The sequence below is a fragment of the Pantherophis guttatus genome, chromosome 2 (assembly GCF_059756535.1).
Source record: "Pantherophis guttatus breed Tessera chromosome 2, ASM5975653v1, whole genome shotgun sequence".
NCBI classification, from domain to species: Eukaryota; Metazoa; Chordata; class Lepidosauria; order Squamata; family Colubridae; genus Pantherophis; species Pantherophis guttatus.
This window is the reverse complement of record NC_142064.1, coordinates 94,744,652-94,765,836: the sequence shown is the minus strand read 5'-3', so window position 1 is coordinate 94,765,836 and position 21,185 is coordinate 94,744,652. Positions and strand designations below refer to the sequence as shown.

General features: G+C 39.4%; 1 protein-coding gene across 2 annotated transcripts in view; it reads left to right on the top strand.

Moving 5' to 3' along the window:
- PDE6B (phosphodiesterase 6B) overlaps window positions 1-21,185 on the top strand; it is a 38,447-nt gene that overhangs the window by 15,017 nt on the left and 2,245 nt on the right. For both annotated transcript variants that reach the window (XM_087885031.1, XM_034411285.2), the window contains exons 9-20: window positions 490-639; window positions 1,794-1,937; window positions 2,282-2,347; window positions 4,031-4,177; window positions 6,220-6,327; window positions 8,094-8,203; window positions 10,769-10,856; window positions 12,974-13,074; window positions 15,016-15,123; window positions 16,983-17,046; window positions 17,676-17,750; window positions 19,729-19,812. In XM_087885031.1, the coding sequence (XP_087741157.1) occupies window positions 490-639; window positions 1,794-1,937; window positions 2,282-2,347; window positions 4,031-4,177; window positions 6,220-6,327; window positions 8,094-8,203; window positions 10,769-10,856; window positions 12,974-13,074; window positions 15,016-15,123; window positions 16,983-17,046; window positions 17,676-17,750; window positions 19,729-19,812 (1,245 nt within the window). The remainder of the gene's footprint in view (window positions 1-489; window positions 640-1,793; window positions 1,938-2,281; window positions 2,348-4,030; window positions 4,178-6,219; window positions 6,328-8,093; window positions 8,204-10,768; window positions 10,857-12,973; window positions 13,075-15,015; window positions 15,124-16,982; window positions 17,047-17,675; window positions 17,751-19,728; window positions 19,813-21,185) is intronic.

Here is a 21,185-nt window from a genome sequence, read left to right as displayed (position 1 = left end):
CGGCATATAAATTAAAGCAAAAAAAAAAAAATGATGGGAGTTCACCTCACCACGCAACAGCACTTGAGTCTCAAACATGGGCTTGCAAAACTCCAACCCAGCATCCTAACCATGTGACCCACTGTGCTCTTTAATAACATGGTCAAAGTCCTCAGATTAAAGAGCAAATCATCTAGAGCAGTGTTTCTCAACCTTGGAAGCTTGAAGATGGGTGGACTTCAACTCCCAGAAGCCCCCAGCCAGCAATGCTGGCTGGGGGCTTCTGGGAGTTGAAGTCCACCCATCTTCAAGCTTCCAAGGTTGAGAAACACTGATCTAGAGCACATCAGTTTGTCTACTTCTATGAAAATCATATTAAAAATTAAATGTTGCATACAACGTTTGTTTTAAGTAACAGATTTGCATCATGTAAATACCAGTAGTTTTATTATTACTAGATCTGCAGGTTAGCCCTAGATCTGTTTAATACTAACATGCTGGTGTTTCAAGAAAGGCCCTGTTGATGAATCAGGATGGATCATCAAAAATGTTCTCTCAATGCCAATCGTCAACAAAAAAGAAGAAATTGTAGGGGTTGCTACATTTTACAATAGAAAAGATGGGAAGCCCTTTGATGAACAGGATGAAGCACTAATGGAGGTAGGTATAATTAATGGATATGAAAATATAATGTGTGTTTCCCATAAAGTAGTTGATTACATATACAATTCTGCAGTGGCTAATTTAATTTCCAGTGTGAGAGACAGAATAAACCAACCCATTCAGCACAGTTCCATTTCCGTTGTTGCCTTGAATTTTGACTTCATATAGCACATAAAGAAACATTGGGCTGAGAATATATCTAGTGAATAAGATTAATAATATTATAAATGGTGGTTTCATATTATTCCTAATATACCTCTCCTTTGTAGATCTTTTTATGTGTAAGCTGATATCTCACTTCTTTCTTTATATGAATATCGAACTGGCCATTGGCCATATTCTGAGGAAGTTTGGAAGTTGTAGTCCTCTAAATGTCCTCAAACACATTTATAAAATACCAATTTTGGAAAAAGCTTTTCCTTTCTATTATCCTGATATATTTCACTTATCTAAACTCCCATTCTTCCTGTTTCCTCGGATCTTTCACTTTCTTTGCCTCGTGTGTAATTTGTTTTTATTTTGAGCTCAAATTCTATTTGGGACTCCCTATGAAAGAAATAGTCCCATAACTTCCAGGATGAGTCATTGGGTTTGCACAGTCAACATTATTAACAGATTAAGACTGAACAGAACAGTACCATCAATCCCGCTATCCCAAAATCTTTTTGATATTACTGTCAGTTTTTTTAAAAAATTGCTATTCTCTGGCTTCAATCAATGAAGATAGCCACCTTGAGCACTTCATTTTCACATAAAAAGGATGGCAGTAATATACAAATCCGGGGGGGGGGGAAATAATATTCAAGAGTATTATAAGAGCCGCAGTGGCGCAGTGGTTAGAGTGCAGTACTGCAGGCTACTTCTGCTGATCACCAGCTGCCTGCAGTTTGGCAGATCGAATCTCACCAGGCTCAAGGTTGACTCACCTTCCATCCTTCCGAGGTGGGTAAAATGAGGACCCAAATTGTTGGGGGCAATACGCTGACTCTGTAAACCACTTAGAGAGGGCTGGAAAGCACTCTGTAAAGTGATATATAGGTCTAAGCGCCATTGCTATTAAAAATTGAAAGCTCAGAGAAAAAGAAATGGGCACGGCAAAAAGGAGATCAGCTCCGGTTTAGTAATAAAATATTTTTGTTTTGTTTTTCAAGTCCTTAACACAGTTTCTGGGCTGGTCTGTGCTCAATACTGATACTTATGATAAGATGAATAAACTGGAGAACAGAAAGGACATCGCACAGGATATGGTGCTTTACCATGTACGATGTGACCAGGAGGAACTTCAAGAGCTCTTGGTATGACTTTTAAAGATTTGGCTCTATTCTCATCCTCTCTATTCCTTATTTCTTGATTAATTCTGTTTCAACTGTTAAGGGGTTGAGAACTCTTTGGATCCTGACCACTACAAAATCTGCTACAAGATAAGACCAGTCATTAAACATCAGTATATAACGAACACTGAACAAGGTTGGGGTTGTTTGTTTGTTTGTTTGTTTTTTGTTTTTTGGAAATCATTAAATTGTCATAAAAATATGTTGGTGATACTGAAAGGTTGCAGGTTTTATCCATCTGCTGCTTGAGATTCCAAAATATACTTCTTGTATGCTTATAACTTCAGCATGCCTGTGTTTCTCCACAGCCAACAAGAGAGAGGTTTGGCAAAGAGGTGAACGAATGTAAAGAGGATGAACTGATGGAACTTCTAGTGAGTGTTGATTGTTGTGAGTGCCTTATTATGGCATCATGCCCTTCTTTTAAAGATTACAGATCTAAACTGGGAAATCTTTTATTTGGTTGCACATTACATAGGAGAATATTATATAAGCAGATAATGATGTCCTAAGGTCATAGTCCTAAGAGCAGGGCAAGAAGCAATGGGTGGAAACGAGCCAAAGGGAAATCCAATCTGGAGCTAAGGAGAAATGTCTTTACTCAGTGGAACAGCTCGCTTCCTGGAGTTATGGGTGCTCCATCACTGGAGGTTTCCAAGAAAAGATTTGACAACCATTTATCGAGGATGAAATAAGGAATCTTGCCTTGGGCAGAGGATTGTAGATACAAGGTTGCTTCTAGCCCCATGATTTTTTGTCAGTTAAAATGTCTAACTCCTGTGCAGCTTCCCATACCAGTCTAGCAAGGGTTAAACCACCCAGACCACTACCCCTTAAACTCACCTCACCCCTGGCTCCTCCCCTTGGGTATATAAGGTTGCCACCTGGGCACAAGAGCCAGTTCCAGCCATGACCCCGTAAGAAGATCAGGTAGAGATTAATATATGCTTGAACCTGAAATATACCCTATGTATGAATAAACTGAATATACTGATTGTCTGGTTATCCTGTGAGTTATTGGGCTAGATCTGTCGATCCTCAACATTTTATGTCTTTCTTGATATGTCTCCTCTGATACATATAAAGTGTGCTTCAGCTAAGTAAATATCAATTGTTATTATTTGATTTATAATGTATTAAGCAAAGGCCACACAAGGCAAAATAAAACATTTGATTGATCCTATTCATCACAGAAGTTTTTCTAGACTTCAATAAAAACTCACCTCACTATTTTTATACATGAGTTTTGTTGAAATAATTAAAACTGTTTGCAAAAATTATTGATTTCAGCAAAGCGTTTCCTCTAAGAGAATTTGCTAGAACTTTCCAATTTCACTTATTGACATGTTTTGCACGAACCAAGAACCACAGCTCACCTCAGGCAATATAGATTTAGCATTAATATGGTGCAATCCTTGACAGAAAAAAAATTCCACATTTTTACAAAAGCAAACACATTACAGAGGAAAACACTGACCTCATGTGTCTGTAGTGGTCATAGAATACAAATATTGGTCATGGCTCATTGCAGGAATGCACAATATATGCTAAAGTATTGACGAACTAGAGGTGGGATGGCAGGAAATCAGACACGAGGAAACAGGCAAGACAGTTATTTAAATACAACACAAATGCCAGCAAGAATCCAGACCGAAAAACTGACTATGAGTAGTCTTCCTATCTGACCGTATCATTGTGAGGTTGTAGATGATCACAAGCTCTAATCAATTGCAATAAAAGATAACAGCAGATAATGGATCTGTAAATGGTTTGCTTAATTAACCAGACTTACATAAACTATAGATTTGATTAGCAAATCAAGATCTTGGAAAATACAAATGAAATGCTGGCAAAGCTTTTTTACAGGACAGGAATTGAACAGAAGTCTATCTAAACTAAGTTTAGTTTGGTGCATTCCAGTTATCGCAATGTTTGCTAACTCATAAAGTAGCATTAGATGCAAGCATAATTACTATTTTTATGGCAGTTCAGAGAACAGAGCTTGTTGCTTCCACTCTGGAATCTAAACTAGAAGTGCTATTCTTTTTTGCCCCCAGAAAGAAATGTTTCCAGATCCCGAAGAATGTGAAATTTACGCCTTTCACTTTTCTGATTTCGAATGGACTGAACTTGATCTTGTAAAATGTGGCATTCAAATGTATTATGAGCTTGGAGTGGTGAAAAAATTCCAAATTCCACAGGAGGTAAATAGTAACGTTTTTGCAGACCCTTCTTCAAATGTGGAGAATTGTTTTTTAAAAGAGTAATGAGCACCCTGTGGCTTTACACTCATCCACTATTAAGTGGACGGTGGCATTTTGAACTTTCTATAAATGAGTTGTCTTTTTAAAAGGGATTTGTCTGCTTGCATTATATCGCAGATTTCTTTCAGTAGTTCAAAGCAGAATTCATAGCTTTTCTGCTCCAAATTTTCCTACAACTCTAGGGGATAGATTGGGCTGAGAGGTAGTTACTTATCCCAATGTCATCTTGTGGGCTTCCCTGTCTGAGAGTAGAATTAAATCTGGGTCTCCCAAGTTATGAGCCAATACCGTAGCCATTTCACCAAGTTGGTACAAAATAAAGCAAAAGCAAAAATCTGTATAGAGAGGGAACAGGAAATCAGATATACCAGGGGTGTTATTCAGCAGGTTCTGACAGGTTCTGGAGAACCGGTAGCGGAAATTTTGAGTAGTTCGCAGAACCGGCAAATACCACCTCTGGCTGGCTCCAGAATGGGGTGGGAATGGAGATTTTGCAATATCCTTCCCCCAGGAGTGGGGAGGGATTGGGGATTTTGCAGTATCCTCCCTCTGGAGTGGGGTGGGAATGGAGATTTTACAGTATCCTTCCCGTGCCATGCCCACCAAGCCATGCCCACCAAGCCACATCACATCCACCAAGCCACGACCACAGAACCAGTAGTAAAAAAATTTGAACTCCACCACTGAGATATGCATATTGAATGTAAATTATCTGAGGGATAGTAGGAACACCTTAGAATTGCACATACATTTGAAATATCCTGCTCTTTGGGTGATGATTGTACTTCTCTGTTGAACCAGAACCCACGGGAGATTCTAGCTGGCCAGACTTTCTGTACACAAAAACTCTAATTGCAATTTATAGGTTCTTCAGTAACGCTTCAGATAGTTCTCCTCCTTCCATTTTTGAAAGCCAAGATGAGCACAGCATGTTCACATGCAAAGAATCCATCAGCCAATCAGTGTTGGCTAGCACTTTTTGACCAACTGTGGAGGACAGGGAACTGCCAATCAATCAGTACTTGGAAGTTAGCCAATAGTAAATTGCATATTTGTTTTTGTAAGCCTCCGGCCATGGCATCATCTAATCTGCAGGATTACAACAATCCTTTTTGGATATTCATCAAACTGGAAATTACCTGTGAGAGACAGTTAGTATCATAAATAACTACTAAATCTAAGCTGGGAGTTCCCTGGTAGCCATTTCAGGCTAACATCTTCTAAAACTTCTATAGTTTTGAAACTTACTGGATTTCTAAGATTTAGAAACCAACTGGCCATTGAAGGTGAAGGCCTAGGAGAAAACAGGTGTATGCTTTTAGCCTTCCTTAGTAACTTGTATACATTAATACATTTTATTTAAATTATAAACTGCTTCGAAATTTTAAGTTAACGCTTTAGGTGTCAGTGATCCAAATTAATGAATAAAATAAATTATGGGCTCACTAAGGAAAAAGGAAATACAGGTAGCCCTTGACTTACCACCACAATTGAGCTCAAAATTGATGTTGCTAAGTAAACATTTGTTAAGTGAGTTTTGCCCCATTTTACGACTTTTCTTGCCACATTTGTTAAGTGAATCACTGCAGCTGTTAAATTAGTAACAGGGCTGTTAAGTGCATCTTGCTTCCCCATTGACTTTGCTTATCAGAAAGTAGGTCGCAAAAAATGATCACATGGTCCCGGGACAGTGCAACCGTCATAAATATGAACCAGTTGTCAGCATTTGAAGGTAACTCACATGACCATGGGGATACTGAAATGGTCATAAGTGTGAAAAATGGTCATAAGTAATTTTTTTCAGTGCTTTTGTAACTTCGAACTATTGTAAAATGAGAATTCCCTGTAATATATTTCTCCTGAACATCTGAATACCAAGAATCTTTTTTGGGGGGAGGGGGGTGGAGTTTCTTACCTCCTTTAGAGAAAATTGTGGCACATAAAACTTGGTTTGCACTGATTAACTCTTTTTATTTTCACAGGTCCTGGTGAGGTTTGTTTTTTCAGTCAGTAAAGGTTACCGAAAGATTACCTATCACAACTGGCGCCATGGCTTCAATGTTGCACAGACTATGTTCACCCTCCTTATGGTATGTTTTTACTAGGCTTTCTGTAGAAACAGTTCAGTTTAGAGTAGGGGTGTCAAACTCGATTTCATTCAGGGCCACATCAGGGTTGGTGTTTGATCTCGGAGGGCTGGGGTGTGTGGCCGGGGGTTGGCATGGCCAACTCAACATCACTCGTATCGGGGGGGGGCACCTGTGGTAGCCAAGTGCTAAGGCAAGACTTCCCTGAGACCCTCCCTCACTCTCATTATAATCTCCTTCCTTCCTTCCTTCCTTCCTTCCTTCCTTCCTTCCTTCCTTCCTTCCTTTTCTTTTTTCTTCCCTCTTCATTCTCCTTTCTTCTTCCTTCCCCTCTTTCCATATGTTTCCTTCCTTGCTCTCTTCTCATCTTCCCTTCTTTTTCTTTCTTTTTCCTCTTTCCCTTTCTCCTTTCCTGTCCCTTCTTGGATGCTCAAATGCAAAAGGGGAAACATTTCTCATTTTGTTTTCTTTTTAGTTTGTTTGATAGCCCCCTGCCAGTGAAAACATAATGTGCCCCATTTTTGGCCGCAACAGCCTCCTGCAGCCCTCTGCCAGTGAAAATGGAGCTCATGTGGCCTTCCCAAGCTCCATTTTCACTGGCAGAGGGCTGCAGGAGGCCGTTCCAGCCAAAAATGGGGTGCGGGGGTGCATGCCCCCCAAGCTTCATTTTTGCTGGCAGAGGCACTGCAGGCCGGTCCTTTGCTGTTTCCAGGCTGGCCCAGCAGGCCAGATCTAAGCACCCCGCTGGCTGGATCCGGCCTGCAGGCCTTGAGTTTGACACCCCTGGTTTAGAGCCACTGTCATTTCCAGATATAACTCTTACTTCTACCATTTACTAGATATAATTATCTTTGCCCTTAAAACAATGAAATTCATTACTCTCACCCTACCCCGAAATTCATAGTTTGTCTAAGTATCTACAACAACTTTTAGCTCAGATTTTCCAACCTCATTCTGGTTTAAGAGCCAAGATTCAGATATTCCATCGTTTATCAAGAAATTAGGCAATAAGGGGCTTTATACAAAAATCACAGTCCATAATATTTAAAGTACTTCGGTAGAAATTATCTTTATTTGGATGCAGATTTAGGAATGTCGAGATGAGTTACTTAAGCATCCTCAAGGCTTCTGATTCTTAAAATATGCTCAATTTTTTTAAAAAAATCTTAAATTCCACTGATTCTGGAAAGGGCTTTGTGGGTTACAAATGGATGGCCGCAAATATGCAAGCTCTTTTGAGATTTTTGAATGCAAGTTCTACTTTCATTTAATTTTAATGCAAAAAACTAAGATAGCTTGCGATACGAATAGCAATGGAAATTCAGCCTGTATTGATTTTTTTAAAAAAAATCTCTAACAAAATAAAAGCTAAATTTGATGAATATATGTGTGTGTGTGTGCGTGTGTATATATATATATATATATACATACACGCCAGCAAGTTCCTGCTGCCAGGTGAGAGACTTATATAGATCTATTTCTAGCTTGTTAGCTTTCATCAGTAAGCCACACCCACATCTCATATATCCTCCCTGTAAAGGGTGTGGCTTACTGATGAAAGCTAACGAGCTAGAAATAGATCTATATAAGTCTCTCACCTGGCAGCAGGAACTTGCTGGCTGCCAGAAAGGAAAAGAAAAAAGTCCAGAATCGAGTGGATGTGAGTCTACTGAGCTAGGGCTGCAGAAAAACCTTGGTTACGTAGGAAAAACCTAGCTAGAGGAAATATATATATATGGTGTGTTTTTTAAAAAACTTGCTTTGTATAGACAGGAAAATTGAAGCAGTACTACACAGATCTTGAAGCCTTTGCCATGGTCACTGCAGCTTTGTGTCATGATATTGACCACCGTGGAACCAACAATCTTTATCAAATGAAGTAGGTGCTCTTCTTTTATTATCAACATAATTTACATTCTGAATATAGATTTCATATTAAATTCTACAGGCTGCTCCCCCAGAAGTCAAATGATTGTTTGTGCACATAGGAAAACCCGCCTGTGTCCACTTACACATTGATGGAGAATCATGTGCTGCTTCTCAGTGACAGTTCAAGGATTTCCATCAGTTGGTTTTAACTGGCCCCAATAAACAGAACGTAAGAAATTGCAGTCTGAAACAAACAATAGATTCCTACCTTCTTTTGTCCAAAGTATCTCAGAAACTTTTGATTTTCCTCTTGCATACCCACAAGATTTTCAATTGTTCAGAAATAGCACCCAGCTCTTCAGGAAGTATTTTAGCTCTTTACCTTCTCCAAAAGCATCTCCAACCATTACAAATTTTCAAAGAGCAAAAACTCTTTTTGTGATGGCAGAAGCATCCATTCACAGTGCTCCTCCCTGCCCCCATACCAGTGAAAGCAAGCACAATGATAAAGCCAAGGTCCAGTCTCTTCCCTAGTGGACTCAGTTTTGTAATAAAGGGGTATTTGAAATTATTCTCATTTCACTTTTTTCTTGAGATCATCAGACAACTTACAACACTGGGTTGCACTTCACCGAATATTTTTATTTTCTGAGAGGCATTCTGGGAAACAAAGATGGTACTGGGGCAGTGGTGGAATTCAATTTTTTTTCTAGCAGCTCTGTGGGGGTGGCTTGGTGGACATGGTGTGGTTTGGTGGGCGTGGCAGGGGAAGGATACTGCAAAATCCCCATTCCCTCCCCACTCCTGGGGGAAGGTTATTGCAAAATCTCCATTCCTACCCCACTCTAGGGCCAGCCAAAGGTGGTATTTGCCAGTTCTCCGAACTACTCAAAATTTCCGCTACCAGTTCTCCAGAACCTGTCAGAACCTGCTGAATAGCACCTCTGTACTGGGGGAAGAAGGGGTGAATGCAGTGGTGGGTTCCTCCCGGTTCGGCCCGGTTCCGCTGAGCCAGTAGCAGTGACAATATGACATCACTGAACCAGTTCTGCCCCCCCGTCACCCCCACCTCCTGCATTATTCTTACCTTTTATTTGGCCCCACCCCCAATCTATTGCTGCCTCCTGAGTCCCAGCTGATGGGCTATAAGGAAAAAAACTGTTTAAACTCTTGCTGCGGGGCTTCAAAGAGCCGCCCTACAGTTGATCAGTGGTAAAAGGCAGTTTGGTGGTAGACCTGTGCCTCCAAAAACAAATGAGTAGACCGGTGCCTGCAAAAATAAATGGGTAGACCAGTGCCTGCAAAAATACATGAGTAGACCGGTACAGCTCTGCAAGCAGTTAAAAGCCTGGTAGACCAGTACCTCTGCTAAATCCTAAAGAATTGTCACATGACCATCAAGCCACGCCTGCAAAATAAGCCACCCCCACAGAACTGGTAGTAAAAAAATTTAGAACCCACCCCTGGGTGAATGGTGTTTGTTTAACAACATGATGGCTTTCAATTTAAAAGAAAAGTGAAAAGAGGCAGAAAAATTCTGATGCAGGTGTTTCAGACACCCTAAACCCCGTGGGCACACCTTATCAACACTTACCAGATATGGGATGCAAAAATCCAGAGGATCACTAGATGGCATCAAAGGGCTTCTAAATCTTTTTGTGGTCTTCTGATTTTGCAGCCCAGATCTGATAGCGGTAGCATTGCTTTTTCTGATGGCTTACATAGCCTCCATAAATATATTTAAAAACTTCAAAAACTACCATTTTTAACGGTTGAGGCCTTTCTCACATGAATGTATCACTCCTTGCATAAAGAATTATGCAGAAAAAGAATGATACGGTAGATGTTCAGCTGTGAAGGATATGGTGAAGGATATGCTTCTAAAGTATATTCATATTTAAATATCTGTCTGCTGTTTTAGCTTCTTAGAAATATTACAGCTGATATTTTTATTGTTTCTGTTCTGTACTGTTTACATGTTATCAATAGCTTTGCAAAACTGCCTTGGAAACAGTGAAGCGTAACAAAAATGTATCATAAAATAGTTATAATGAGATAGCACAACTTCATCATCAAAGATTAGAGCAATTTATTTTATTTATTTATTTAGTTTGTCAAACATGCATAAGATAACAGATAACATGATTATGAATATAGGAAATGGATACAAATAAATGGGGACAGTAGGACAGGGATGGTAGGCACTTTGGTGTACTTATGGGGTGAGGTCAACAATAGACAGTCTAAGGTTAAAGTTATGGGGGTTAGGGGATGTAACCACAGAGTCAGGTAGTGCATTCCAGGCATTGACCACTCTGTTGCTGAAGTCGTATTTTCTGCAATCAAGTTTGGAATGGTTTACCTTAAGTTTGTATTATTGCGGTTGAAGCTGAAGTAGTCATTGACAGGTAGGACATTGTAGCAGATAATTTTGTGTAGTACAGTTAGGTCAGACCGATGTCTTGTACATCCAGTCCCAAAGCAATCATTTACAAGCTTGAGGATAGAAATAAAGAAGTATTTGGCATTCTCATAATGATTCCATTCTTTAATCTTCCCTGGTGTTTGCTAACAGATCTCAAAATCCCTTGGCAAAACTTCATGGCTCATCCATTCTAGAAAGACACCACTTGGAATTTGGCAAATTTCTGCTCTCAGAAGAGGTGGGTGACCAATATTTTGAATGGCAGAAGTAATTGGATGGATTCATGTTTTGCTTTTATGAAACTGCGATTGGTAATAAACACAACTCAAATTTTGATTGGAATTAATAATTGGTTTAAAACTTTGCACCATTTACAAAGCATTCATCAACCTGTTTTTCCTTTATCAGATACAGGATTTAAAGAAGTCAATTCTTTCAGCTCCCAAGTACCATAGCCTGCCTTGAGACTGCATTTAACTCCCATGTTAAATAAAATAGAAAATAAAATTGGCTTGTTAACAATTCAACAACTAACTGGTTCAATTAATCATTTTATCAGACAGTTCAAGGCACACACATGCTTAATATTGATTGTTTAAGCCAGTTAATTGGGAGTTGATGCTAGAGCACTCTATTTCAAAGTTTAAATTGTCAGTAGTGAAATTAAAAATGAGGGCATTTTTATACAACGACCACTTGGAAAGCAGCATTTCAAGCTGAGAAAAGTGAAGAAAATTACCTTCAGCTAGGAGATGGGAGTGAAACAGATGGCAAACTGGTAGAAGTGTCCTGAGGAATAACAGGCATCAGCACACTTCAAAATCGAGTCTGCCAAATATTTGGAGAACAATCAAAAACGTACCTACCCATTTAAGAAAAAATTCATCTGAATAAAACACCAGTAGAAACTCTTGCTCAATAGTTATAGAATGATGGATCAATTGGTGGAAAAATAGAAATTGGAAAAGTTGGGTGGGGAAAGATAAATAGCATAACATGATCCAGTTTGTTGTTGTTGTTTATAATAATAATAATAATAATAATAATAATAATAACAACAACAACAACAACAACAACAACAACAACTTTATTGTCATTGTACATGTATACACAGTATACCCATACAACGAAATTCACTTAACACCCAAATACAAGGTCCAACACACATAACAATCCCCAAACACACTCCCACCCACCACAATTCCCCACCCCTAAACAACCCAAACATCCACACAACAGACCAAGTAATGCTGTCAACAGCTCACTGATGGTGGCCCTTTAGTTCATTGTTGAGTGCAATTATAGCTCTGGGATAAAAACTATTCAGAAAACGTGTGGGCTGAGTTTTAATTGTTCTGTATCTTCTGCCAGAAGGCAACAGTCCAAAAAGATTGTAAGCAAGATGGGAAGAGTCTCTGAGAATGTTATGCAACTTTCTCAAACAACGAGATTCGAAGATGTCATCCAGGGCTGGTAGCTGGAGTCCGATGATATTCTGGGCAGTTTTAATGATCCTCTGTAGAGCTTTTTTGTCCACTACAGAGCTGCTCCCATATCATGCAAGAATGCTGTATGTCAGGACACTCTCAATGGTGCTGCGATAGTAGGACAGAAGTAGATGCTGAGATAGATTTATCTTCCTGAGCATTCTCAGGAAGTACAGCCTCTTCTGTGCCTTCTTCACAAGCATGTTAACATTCATAGTCCATGAGAGGTCCTTTGAGATATAAATCTTTATGTTGTTCTTTCCAAATGATGAAGGTGTTCAGTTACATTTTTCTATATTCTGAGCGTACAGCAGAGAAGAAGTAATTGAACACAGGACCAGTAAAATCAGTTCAGCACTTATCTGATCATTTTCCATTGGCTTCTGGAAAATTTTCCATTGGCTTTTGGAAAACCATCAGCAAAAGCCCATGATGAAGTATGAGATATAATATGTTTATATATTTCACGTGTGTGTGTGTGTGTTTTGAACCTACAAAAAAGAATTAGTACTTCTTCTCAGTATCTATTTGATATATAAATTATATAATTGTAGTGGAAGAGCCTGGGGATGAAGTCAAATAAGGAATCAGTCTAGCATCGCTAGTAGCCACAAATGATTTAAGTCCAATGCCCTTTGGAGTCTGTTAACTCTTATCTAGTGCCAAAACAGTGCTATTAGTTTACTAGATTCCTGTTGCATAGGCATGAGCAATAAATCATTTACTCAGAACTTAACATGGGGGTCTTTTGCAATGGACAACTAGGCTTTAAAGAAAGATACCATTAGGAAAAGTTAGAGGAACCCAACATGATGCTTAATTGGAAGGACTAATCTTCCACTCTGATTTATGTATTTCTCCCTTTTAGTCCCTGAACATCTACCAGAATCTCAACAGGAGGCAGTATGAACATGTAAATCACTTAATGGATATTGCCATTATAGCCACCGATTTAGCACTGTATTTCAAGTAAGTGAATCATGTGTTAATTACTAAAGGGAATCCACATGTTTGACACAGTTCTTCAGAATATTGCTACATTTTGAGTGAAACAACGCAAATAGGAAAGAAATAGTAAAGTAGTTTCACTGCAGGTAGTCCTCGATTTACGACCACAACTGAGCACAACATTTCTGCTGTTAAACGAGACAGCTGTTAAGTGAATTTTGCCCCATTTTACGACTTTTCTTACCACATTTGTTAAGTGAATCACTGCAGTTGTTAAGTTAGCCCCATGGTTGTTAAGTGAATCTGGCTTCCCCATTGACTTTGCTTGTCAGAAGGTCTCAAAAAGGGGATCACATGATTCTGGGACACAGCAAAGGTCATCAATATGAGCCAGTTGCCAAACATCTGAATTTTCACCACATGACCACGAGGATGCTGCAATGGTCGTAAGTGTGAAACATGGTCATAACTCCCTTTTTTCCAGTGCCGTTGTAACTTTGAATGGTCACTAAATGAACTGTTGCAACTCGAGGACTGCCTGTATTCTTTAAAAAAATTGGTCTGCTCTAATTAATGATTTTTTAAATGTTATCTAATTCTGGGTTTTATTTGATTGACCAAACTAAGTAATAATTTTAATTAGCAATTTTATGATGTTTGTGTGTCTATATTTTTCTTGACTGTACACCGCCTTGAGTCCTACGGGAGAAAGGCGGTATAGAAATTAATTAATTAATTAATTAATTAATTAATTAAATAAATAAATAAATAAATAAATAAATTAGGTTCTGCTCAAACAAACGCAGGCAGGAGGATCCAAAATATAATTTGGAGAAGAATATAAGCCCTAAAACAGGGTTCTCCAACCTTGGCAACTTTAAGACTTGTGGACTTCAACTCCCAGAGTTAAAGTCTACAAGTCTTAAAGTTGCCAAGGTTGGAGAACCCTGCCCTAAAGTGTTATGGTGTTGAATTTACTCATTGCTATCTTTCTTTCCACTAGACCAGGGGTGTCAAACTCCAGGCCCGGCCTGTGGGGCCAGCCTGGAAATAGCAAAGGACCGGCCTGTGGTGCCTCTGGCAGCCAAAATCGGGGGGGGGGAGCACATGCAACTCTCACGTGCCCTGTTTTGGCTGGCAAGATGCTGCAGGATGCATCCGTCCCGTCTCTCTTCCCCCCACCCCCACCCGGTCGGCCCCTGGTGGAGAACTACAATACTGAACTGGCCCTAGAACAAATCCAGTTTGATACCTCTGCACTAGACACTCAAAAGTGCACATTTTGTGTCAATTGTTCTTTATTTTATCCCCTCTATATCCTGTGCTTTGGATAAGACTGAGAAAGTGACTGGCTAAAAGTTAGATTTCATGGCCAAGGATGCTTCTCTGATCTTAATCCAACACCTTAATCAGTACATCACATTGTGGTGTTTTCTACATGCAGGACAGGTTCAATAGCTTCAATATGCTGGGGAAAGTCAAGCAATGGATTGAATTGATTTATTCTTCCAGAATAGCATTAACTTGTAAATATTAAGGAAGACCCTGTTTTCTTGACATGAAGGCAATATTTTGTTGTCTTTGAGTCTGTAAAATATTCAAAGGTGCATCAAGACACGTATGCAGCTTAAGCATTAAAGCACAGGAAGTTGCTTATATTTCACCGATAGCAAATTCTGCTCCACACTTTCAATATTAGGGCTAATCCAATGGGAAATCTATATATTAAAGGGAGGTTTTCATTCGATTTTTAATAGGTAGGGCAGGGGGTAATGGTGTGGAAATCAATATCAGAATTAAGTGAGCCCAAGAGGACCCGTGAATTCCTTTTCTGTCTAGGACTTGTGCTTATACTGTTCAGTTACTAAGAAATTACTGTGAATTTTGATGGTACTCAAGCTACAAAAGTGATTGATTTATTTTATTTGTTTGCCGTCTGCAATCTTTTTTTTTTTTTTAAAGAAAGAGAACAATGTTTCAGAAAATTGTTGAAGAGTCAAAGACCTACAATGATCAGAAAAAGTGGGTTGAATATTTGTCTCTGGAAACCACAAAGAAAGAGATTATTATGTAAGTGATCCCTTTTTAAACAGCTAAACATATAAATGGCAACAATGAAAAACACAAAATGGCCCATTATCTCAGATTAAATATTTGTACTAACCTAGGTCTACCTGTATGCAGGTAGGTATATATAGGCATCTATATATATACATATGTATGTATGTATGTATGTATGTATGTATGTATGTATGTATGTATGTACATGTTGGATCTTTTTGTAAAAATTGGCTATCTGGTTAAGATGTAAGTTAAGAGTTGTGGGTGGGGCTTAAGATATAGAAAGTTGAGAATTCTTGATGTTAAATTGTTGGTGTTCTCCCTAGGAGGAATTACTCTGAGTGCAGAGCATACACTACAGGTAGTCCTCGACTTACAACAGTTCATTTAGTGACCGTTCGAAGTTTTACAACGGCACTGAAAAAAGTGACTTATAACCATTTTTCACACTTATGACCGTTGCAGCATTCCCATGGTCACATGATTTACATTCATATGCTTGACAATTGGTTCATATTTATGACGGTTGCAGTGTCCCGGAGACCATATGGTCACCTTTTCCAATCTTCTGACAAGCCAAGTCAATGGAGAAGCCTGATTCACTTAACAACCATGTTACTAATTTAACAACTTGAGTGATTCACTTAACAAGTGTGGCAGGAAAGATCGTAAAATGGGGCAAAGTTCACTCACAAATGTCTCACTTAGCAACATCAATTTTGGGCTCAATTCTGGTCGTAAGTTGAGGACTACCTGTATGGTCATTTAAGCCACTTGGATTGGATGAGAAAATTCTAACAGCTGCCTTTGGAACTAACTCTCCTAGTACTGCTGTAAATTAAAATATAATAGTCATAAAACCTTAAAGAACTTGGACAATCTGACCAGAAGCTACCTGGAGGCTACACACTCATGCATGCATACTCACCATCAGCAATACATGGGAAGATGAGGCTTTTCCCAGTCCTTTCTAAAACTTATACATCAGAGGTGGTATTTAGCAGGTTCTGACCAGTTCTGGAAAACCGGTAGCGGAAATTTTGAGTAGTTCGCAGAACCGGTAAATACCACCTCTGACTGGCCCCGCCCCCACCTATTCTCTGCCTCCCGAGTCCCAGCTGATCGGAAGGAAATGGGGATTTTGCAGTAACCATCCCCTGGAGTGGGGTGGGAATGGAGATTTTGCAGTAACCTTCCCCTGCCATGCCCACCCAGCCACGCCTACCAAGCCATGCCATATCCACCAAGCCACACCCACAGAATCGGTAGTAAAATATTTTGAATCCCATCACTGTTATACATCAGGGGTGGGTTCTACTTACCTTTACTACCGGTTCGCAATGGGGCCGCGCGTGTGTGCTTGCTTCACTCGCGCAGAAGCATTCTGATGACGTTGGGGTCGGTGGGCGGAGCCTCCCGCCAGTTTTACTACCAGTTCTATAGAACTGGTGCAAACCGGGGGCAACCCACCACTGTTATATACATGTAGGAATACGTTATCTTGACATACCAAGGTTCCATTTCTAATTCCAACTCATTTCAAAAATTTAATTCCAATAAAACAACGGGAACACTTTGCTACAGAACCCTAAGACTCACCTGAGGGAGGTATCTAACTGTTCTAGAGCTGTTTTTCTTTCCTCTCTACTAGATGGATTTCTCCCAAAGCACATTTCCCTGTTTCTCAATGGGTTCCTTTTGGGTCAGTTCTTCCTGGTACCCTCATAAGTATATGTGCATGTATCTGCCTTGGAGAGCTGCTTGGAAATTTGCTTTGGTGCAGTGGTTTTGCTGCTTGGGAGAATGTGAATGGACAGAAAAACACAGATTCCCTCATTGTGTTTTTCCTTCTGGCTTCTCGTCTACAGGGCTATGATGATGACCGCCTGTGACTTATCCGCCATTGCAAAACCATGGGAAATCCAGAGTAAGGTCAGGTGCCTTTCACACAGTGTCTTTTCTTCAAATGTTAAGAGCAATCTGTGGATTGTGCATTTTCCCTATCATAGAGTTGAATCATTTTATCCTTGTATTGTCTATCAAAGTGTTAGGGGTTGACCCTACAGCATATATAAAAGACTGGATCCTGCCCCAATAAGACAATATAAACTTTACATTGTGTTTTTTTTTCTTTATCGCTTTGGTCTTCCCAACATCCACTTGTAGTCTTTCAGTGATGGAGCTCAGATACATTAGAAATTCCATCAAGACAATTTACAGCCAGTCTAACACATCTATTTAACAAGTGAGATGTGAAAAAGTATTGTATTCCAGAAATCTATGGTGTGCTTTTTTTCCACAGGTAATAAACCTCAGGTTGTGTTTAAGATGATTAAGTAATGCCGTAAAAATTGTAGAGGTTTAAAATCTCATTGACATCAATGACCTTCTGTAAGCATAAACCTCGGAAAGAAAAAGGGGAAGAGAAGCACTCAAACACATAGAATGCTTCCAAGCGTTAGAATTGATAGTGATGATTTTCTAGCCACTACAAGGACAAAACAACAAGAGTTGTGAAATGTGAATGCCAGCATCATAAAAGTTTTTCCCCCCATGTATAGGTGGCATTACTTGTAGCAGCTGAATTCTGGGAACAGGGAGATCTGGAAATTTCTGTACTTCAACAACAGCCTATTGTAAGTTCATTTTAAAAAATAGTCATTGATTTGCTTCCTGCCTTCTTCTGTCCCCACCCCCCCCTAATAACCTTTCTACTTCTGGAAGGTGAAATCTTATGCTATGGGCAGCCCTCCTTTCCAAATGTCCATCCAGCAAGAGGAAGACCCAGAGTTAACTCAATTCTGATTCAGTGGGCATCAGCACTGCAGGACATGTGAAATAAAAACCTTGCTAGAACATATAGTGTTAGGGACACGGTGGCTCAGTGGGTAAGATGCTGAGCTTGTCGATCAAAAGGTCGGCAGTTTCGAATCCTTAGTGCCGCATGAGCTCCTGTTACTTGTCCCAGCTTTTGCCAATTTAGCAGTTCGAAAGCACATAAAAAATGCAAGTAGAAATAGGGACCACCTTTGGTGGGAAGGTAACAGCGTTCCGTGCACCTTTGGCATTTAGTCATGCCGGCCACATGACCACGGCAGAGGTGGGTTTCAGCAGGTTCTGACCAGTTCTGGAGAACCGGTAGCGGAAATTTTGAGTAGTTCAGAGAACCAGTAGTAAAAATTCTGACTGGCCCCGCCCCCATCTATTCCCAGCTGATCGGGAGGAAATGGGGATTTTGCAGTAATCTTCCCCTGGATTGAGGAGAGAATGGAGATTTTACAGTATCCTTCCCCTGCCACGCCCACCAAGCCACGCCCACCAAGCCATGCCACGCCCACCAAGCCACGCCCACAGAATTGGTAGTAAAATAGTTGAATCCCACCACTTATACACCAGGGTTCTACTTACCTTTACTACCGGTTTGCAATGGGGCCGGGCGCGCGTGCTCGCGTCACTTGCACAGAAGCTTCTGCGCATGCCACACCCACCAAACCACACCCACAGTAGTAAAAAAATTTGAAACCCACCGCTGGACCACAGAGATGTCTTCGGACAGCGCTGGCTCTTCGCCTTTGAAATGGAGATGAGCACTGCCCCGTGGAGTCGGGAACGACTAGCACATATGTGCGAGGGGAACCTTTACCTTTACCTTTAGAACATATAGTAGAAGCTATTTTGGGTCCTTTCCAGGTGAAACAATAATTTCACCCCATTTTGTAGAGAGATTAAGACGAAAAAAGGGCTTATCTTTTTCACTGTGATATTTCCTCATTAAAATGGGCAAAGAGGCCGAGATGGAATGGTTCAAGGACAGATAGTCTCTCCTCTGTACATCATTTCATCTTGAAATTCACCCAATTTCCAAAGCTAATGTGGTGGTCATTGAACGGAAGTCACCCACATTTATATACGGAGAGAAATGTTTTTCCTCCTTTTCCATGGGAGTAAATAACAGCCATTTATGTGAGAACAAATTAAACTTAATTGAGATGACCTCATTTTTGCCCAAGACTGATTATTTTCCTCTTCCATTTGGCTGATTTATAATCATTCTCTTTCCTCATATCTTCCCACTGAAGATATGAGGCTCACTGCAGGTAGTTTTTGACTTACAAGAGTTTGTTTAGTGACCCGTTCAAAGTTACAACGGCACTGATAAAAGGTGACTTACGACCGTTTTTCACATTTATGACCTTAGCAGCATCCCCATGGTCATGTGATCAAAATTCAGGTGCTTGCCAACTGATTCATAGTTATGATGGTTGCAGTATCCTGGGGTCATGTGATCATCTTTTGCGAGCTTCTGACAAGCAAAGTCAACGGGGAAACCAGATTTGCTTAACAACCGTGTTACTAACTTAACAGCTGCAATGATTCACTTAATAATTGTGGCAAGAAAAGTCGTAAAATGGGGCAAAACTCACTTGACAAATGTCTCTCACATACCAACAGAAATTTTGGGCTGGTTATAAGTCGAGGACTACCTGTGCTATTACAGTGCTTTAAACCCTAAGGTTTCTTGGCAACACTAGAATTCAGATTTCAAAACTCTGTTTCTTAAGAGGATTTAATAAATGTGCCCATTCAAAAACAACCATTGCTATTTTTTCCTAGCCTATGATGGACAGAAGAAAAGCTGCTGAGCTCCCCAAACTTCAAGTTGGTTTCATCGACTTTGTGTGCACATTTGTATACAAGGTAAGCGGATTAATGATCTGATCTATTAGGTCCAGGAACTTTTACTAAGTTTAAGTCACTGTATGAAACCTCTTGCCCTCTAGATTGATTTAGATTTCATCTCCCACCACTTTTAGAAAACATGAGCAATAGCAAGGGATTATAAGAATTGTAATCCAAACCATCTGGATGGCATTAAGTTGCGTATACTTGGTTGAGGCAGATATTTTTATCACCAACAATATCTCTGCTTATGGCACCTTAGTACAAATCCTTTGGGAGTTAGAAGGCAGTTTTCCATTTCCTTTATTTATAATTAACCTTTTTTTTTGTTCACTATTTTTAAAAATGAGAATCTAGAGTTGCATTCTAGCATTTTCTGAGCTTTCTATTCCCTCCAGTGGGATGTTGGAAAGAAATTCTATAAATGGGTTGGATTTTCTCAGTCAACAAGACAGCTCTCCAAAACTAAACAGAATCTGATGGAAATTTGAGCGATGAAGAGAAAGGATCAAATTTGAAAATAAGCAACCTCAGAGTAGGGACCAGAAAAACTCCCACAAAACTATACTCCCACAAAAAGTGGAAGCTATTATGCATAAATAGGAAACAAAACCACACTCTCTCATATTGATGATGCTCCCTAGATGGGTGATGAACTGTCTGCAATCAAGCAGAGAACTTCAGAGAACACCAAGAATTCCACCCCATGCATCTTTATTTTATATTGTTTGATGTTACATAATTGAACTTGCAAATGATTTGCATTGCTAGGTGAGGAAGGCAACTGACCTAGCTTATTGTTTTGAGACACTTGAGAAAAATGCTTTTACAATTATATTATGTGAGATTTTAAATTTAAGGAGTTTAATATAGAGATGAAGGGAAAAATTGAATTTGGTTAAGATTAGAGGTTAGGATAAAGGGTAATATTGGTCTATAAAAAAAATAGAGAGAATAAATACTATGACAAAAAGCGAATATATAAATTGTGTTGAAATGACTAAAAATTGTCTAAATTTGTGAACCGGCCAATACTCTGTTCAGAAAAAATACATTGTATGTTTGTTTGTTTGTATAAAAAATAAAAAAAACTTTTAAAAAAAAGAAAAAAGAAAAATGCTTTTACAATCTCGAAAATGTCTATCGGCAAGAGAGCTTCACTGCTTCCTTTCTAAAATATCTTGTCTTCCAGAGACCTGTTCTTCAAGTTCTGATATTATTCTTTATGGAAGAATAAATTAAATTAAATTAAATTAATTAAATTAATAAATTAATAAATATAAATTAAATAAATAAATAAAGCATTCTTAATGAACGGATGATAGGATTAGGTTAGGTTAGGTTTCAGTGACTACAATAAATAAGCAAATCATCAAGCACAACAGAAAAAA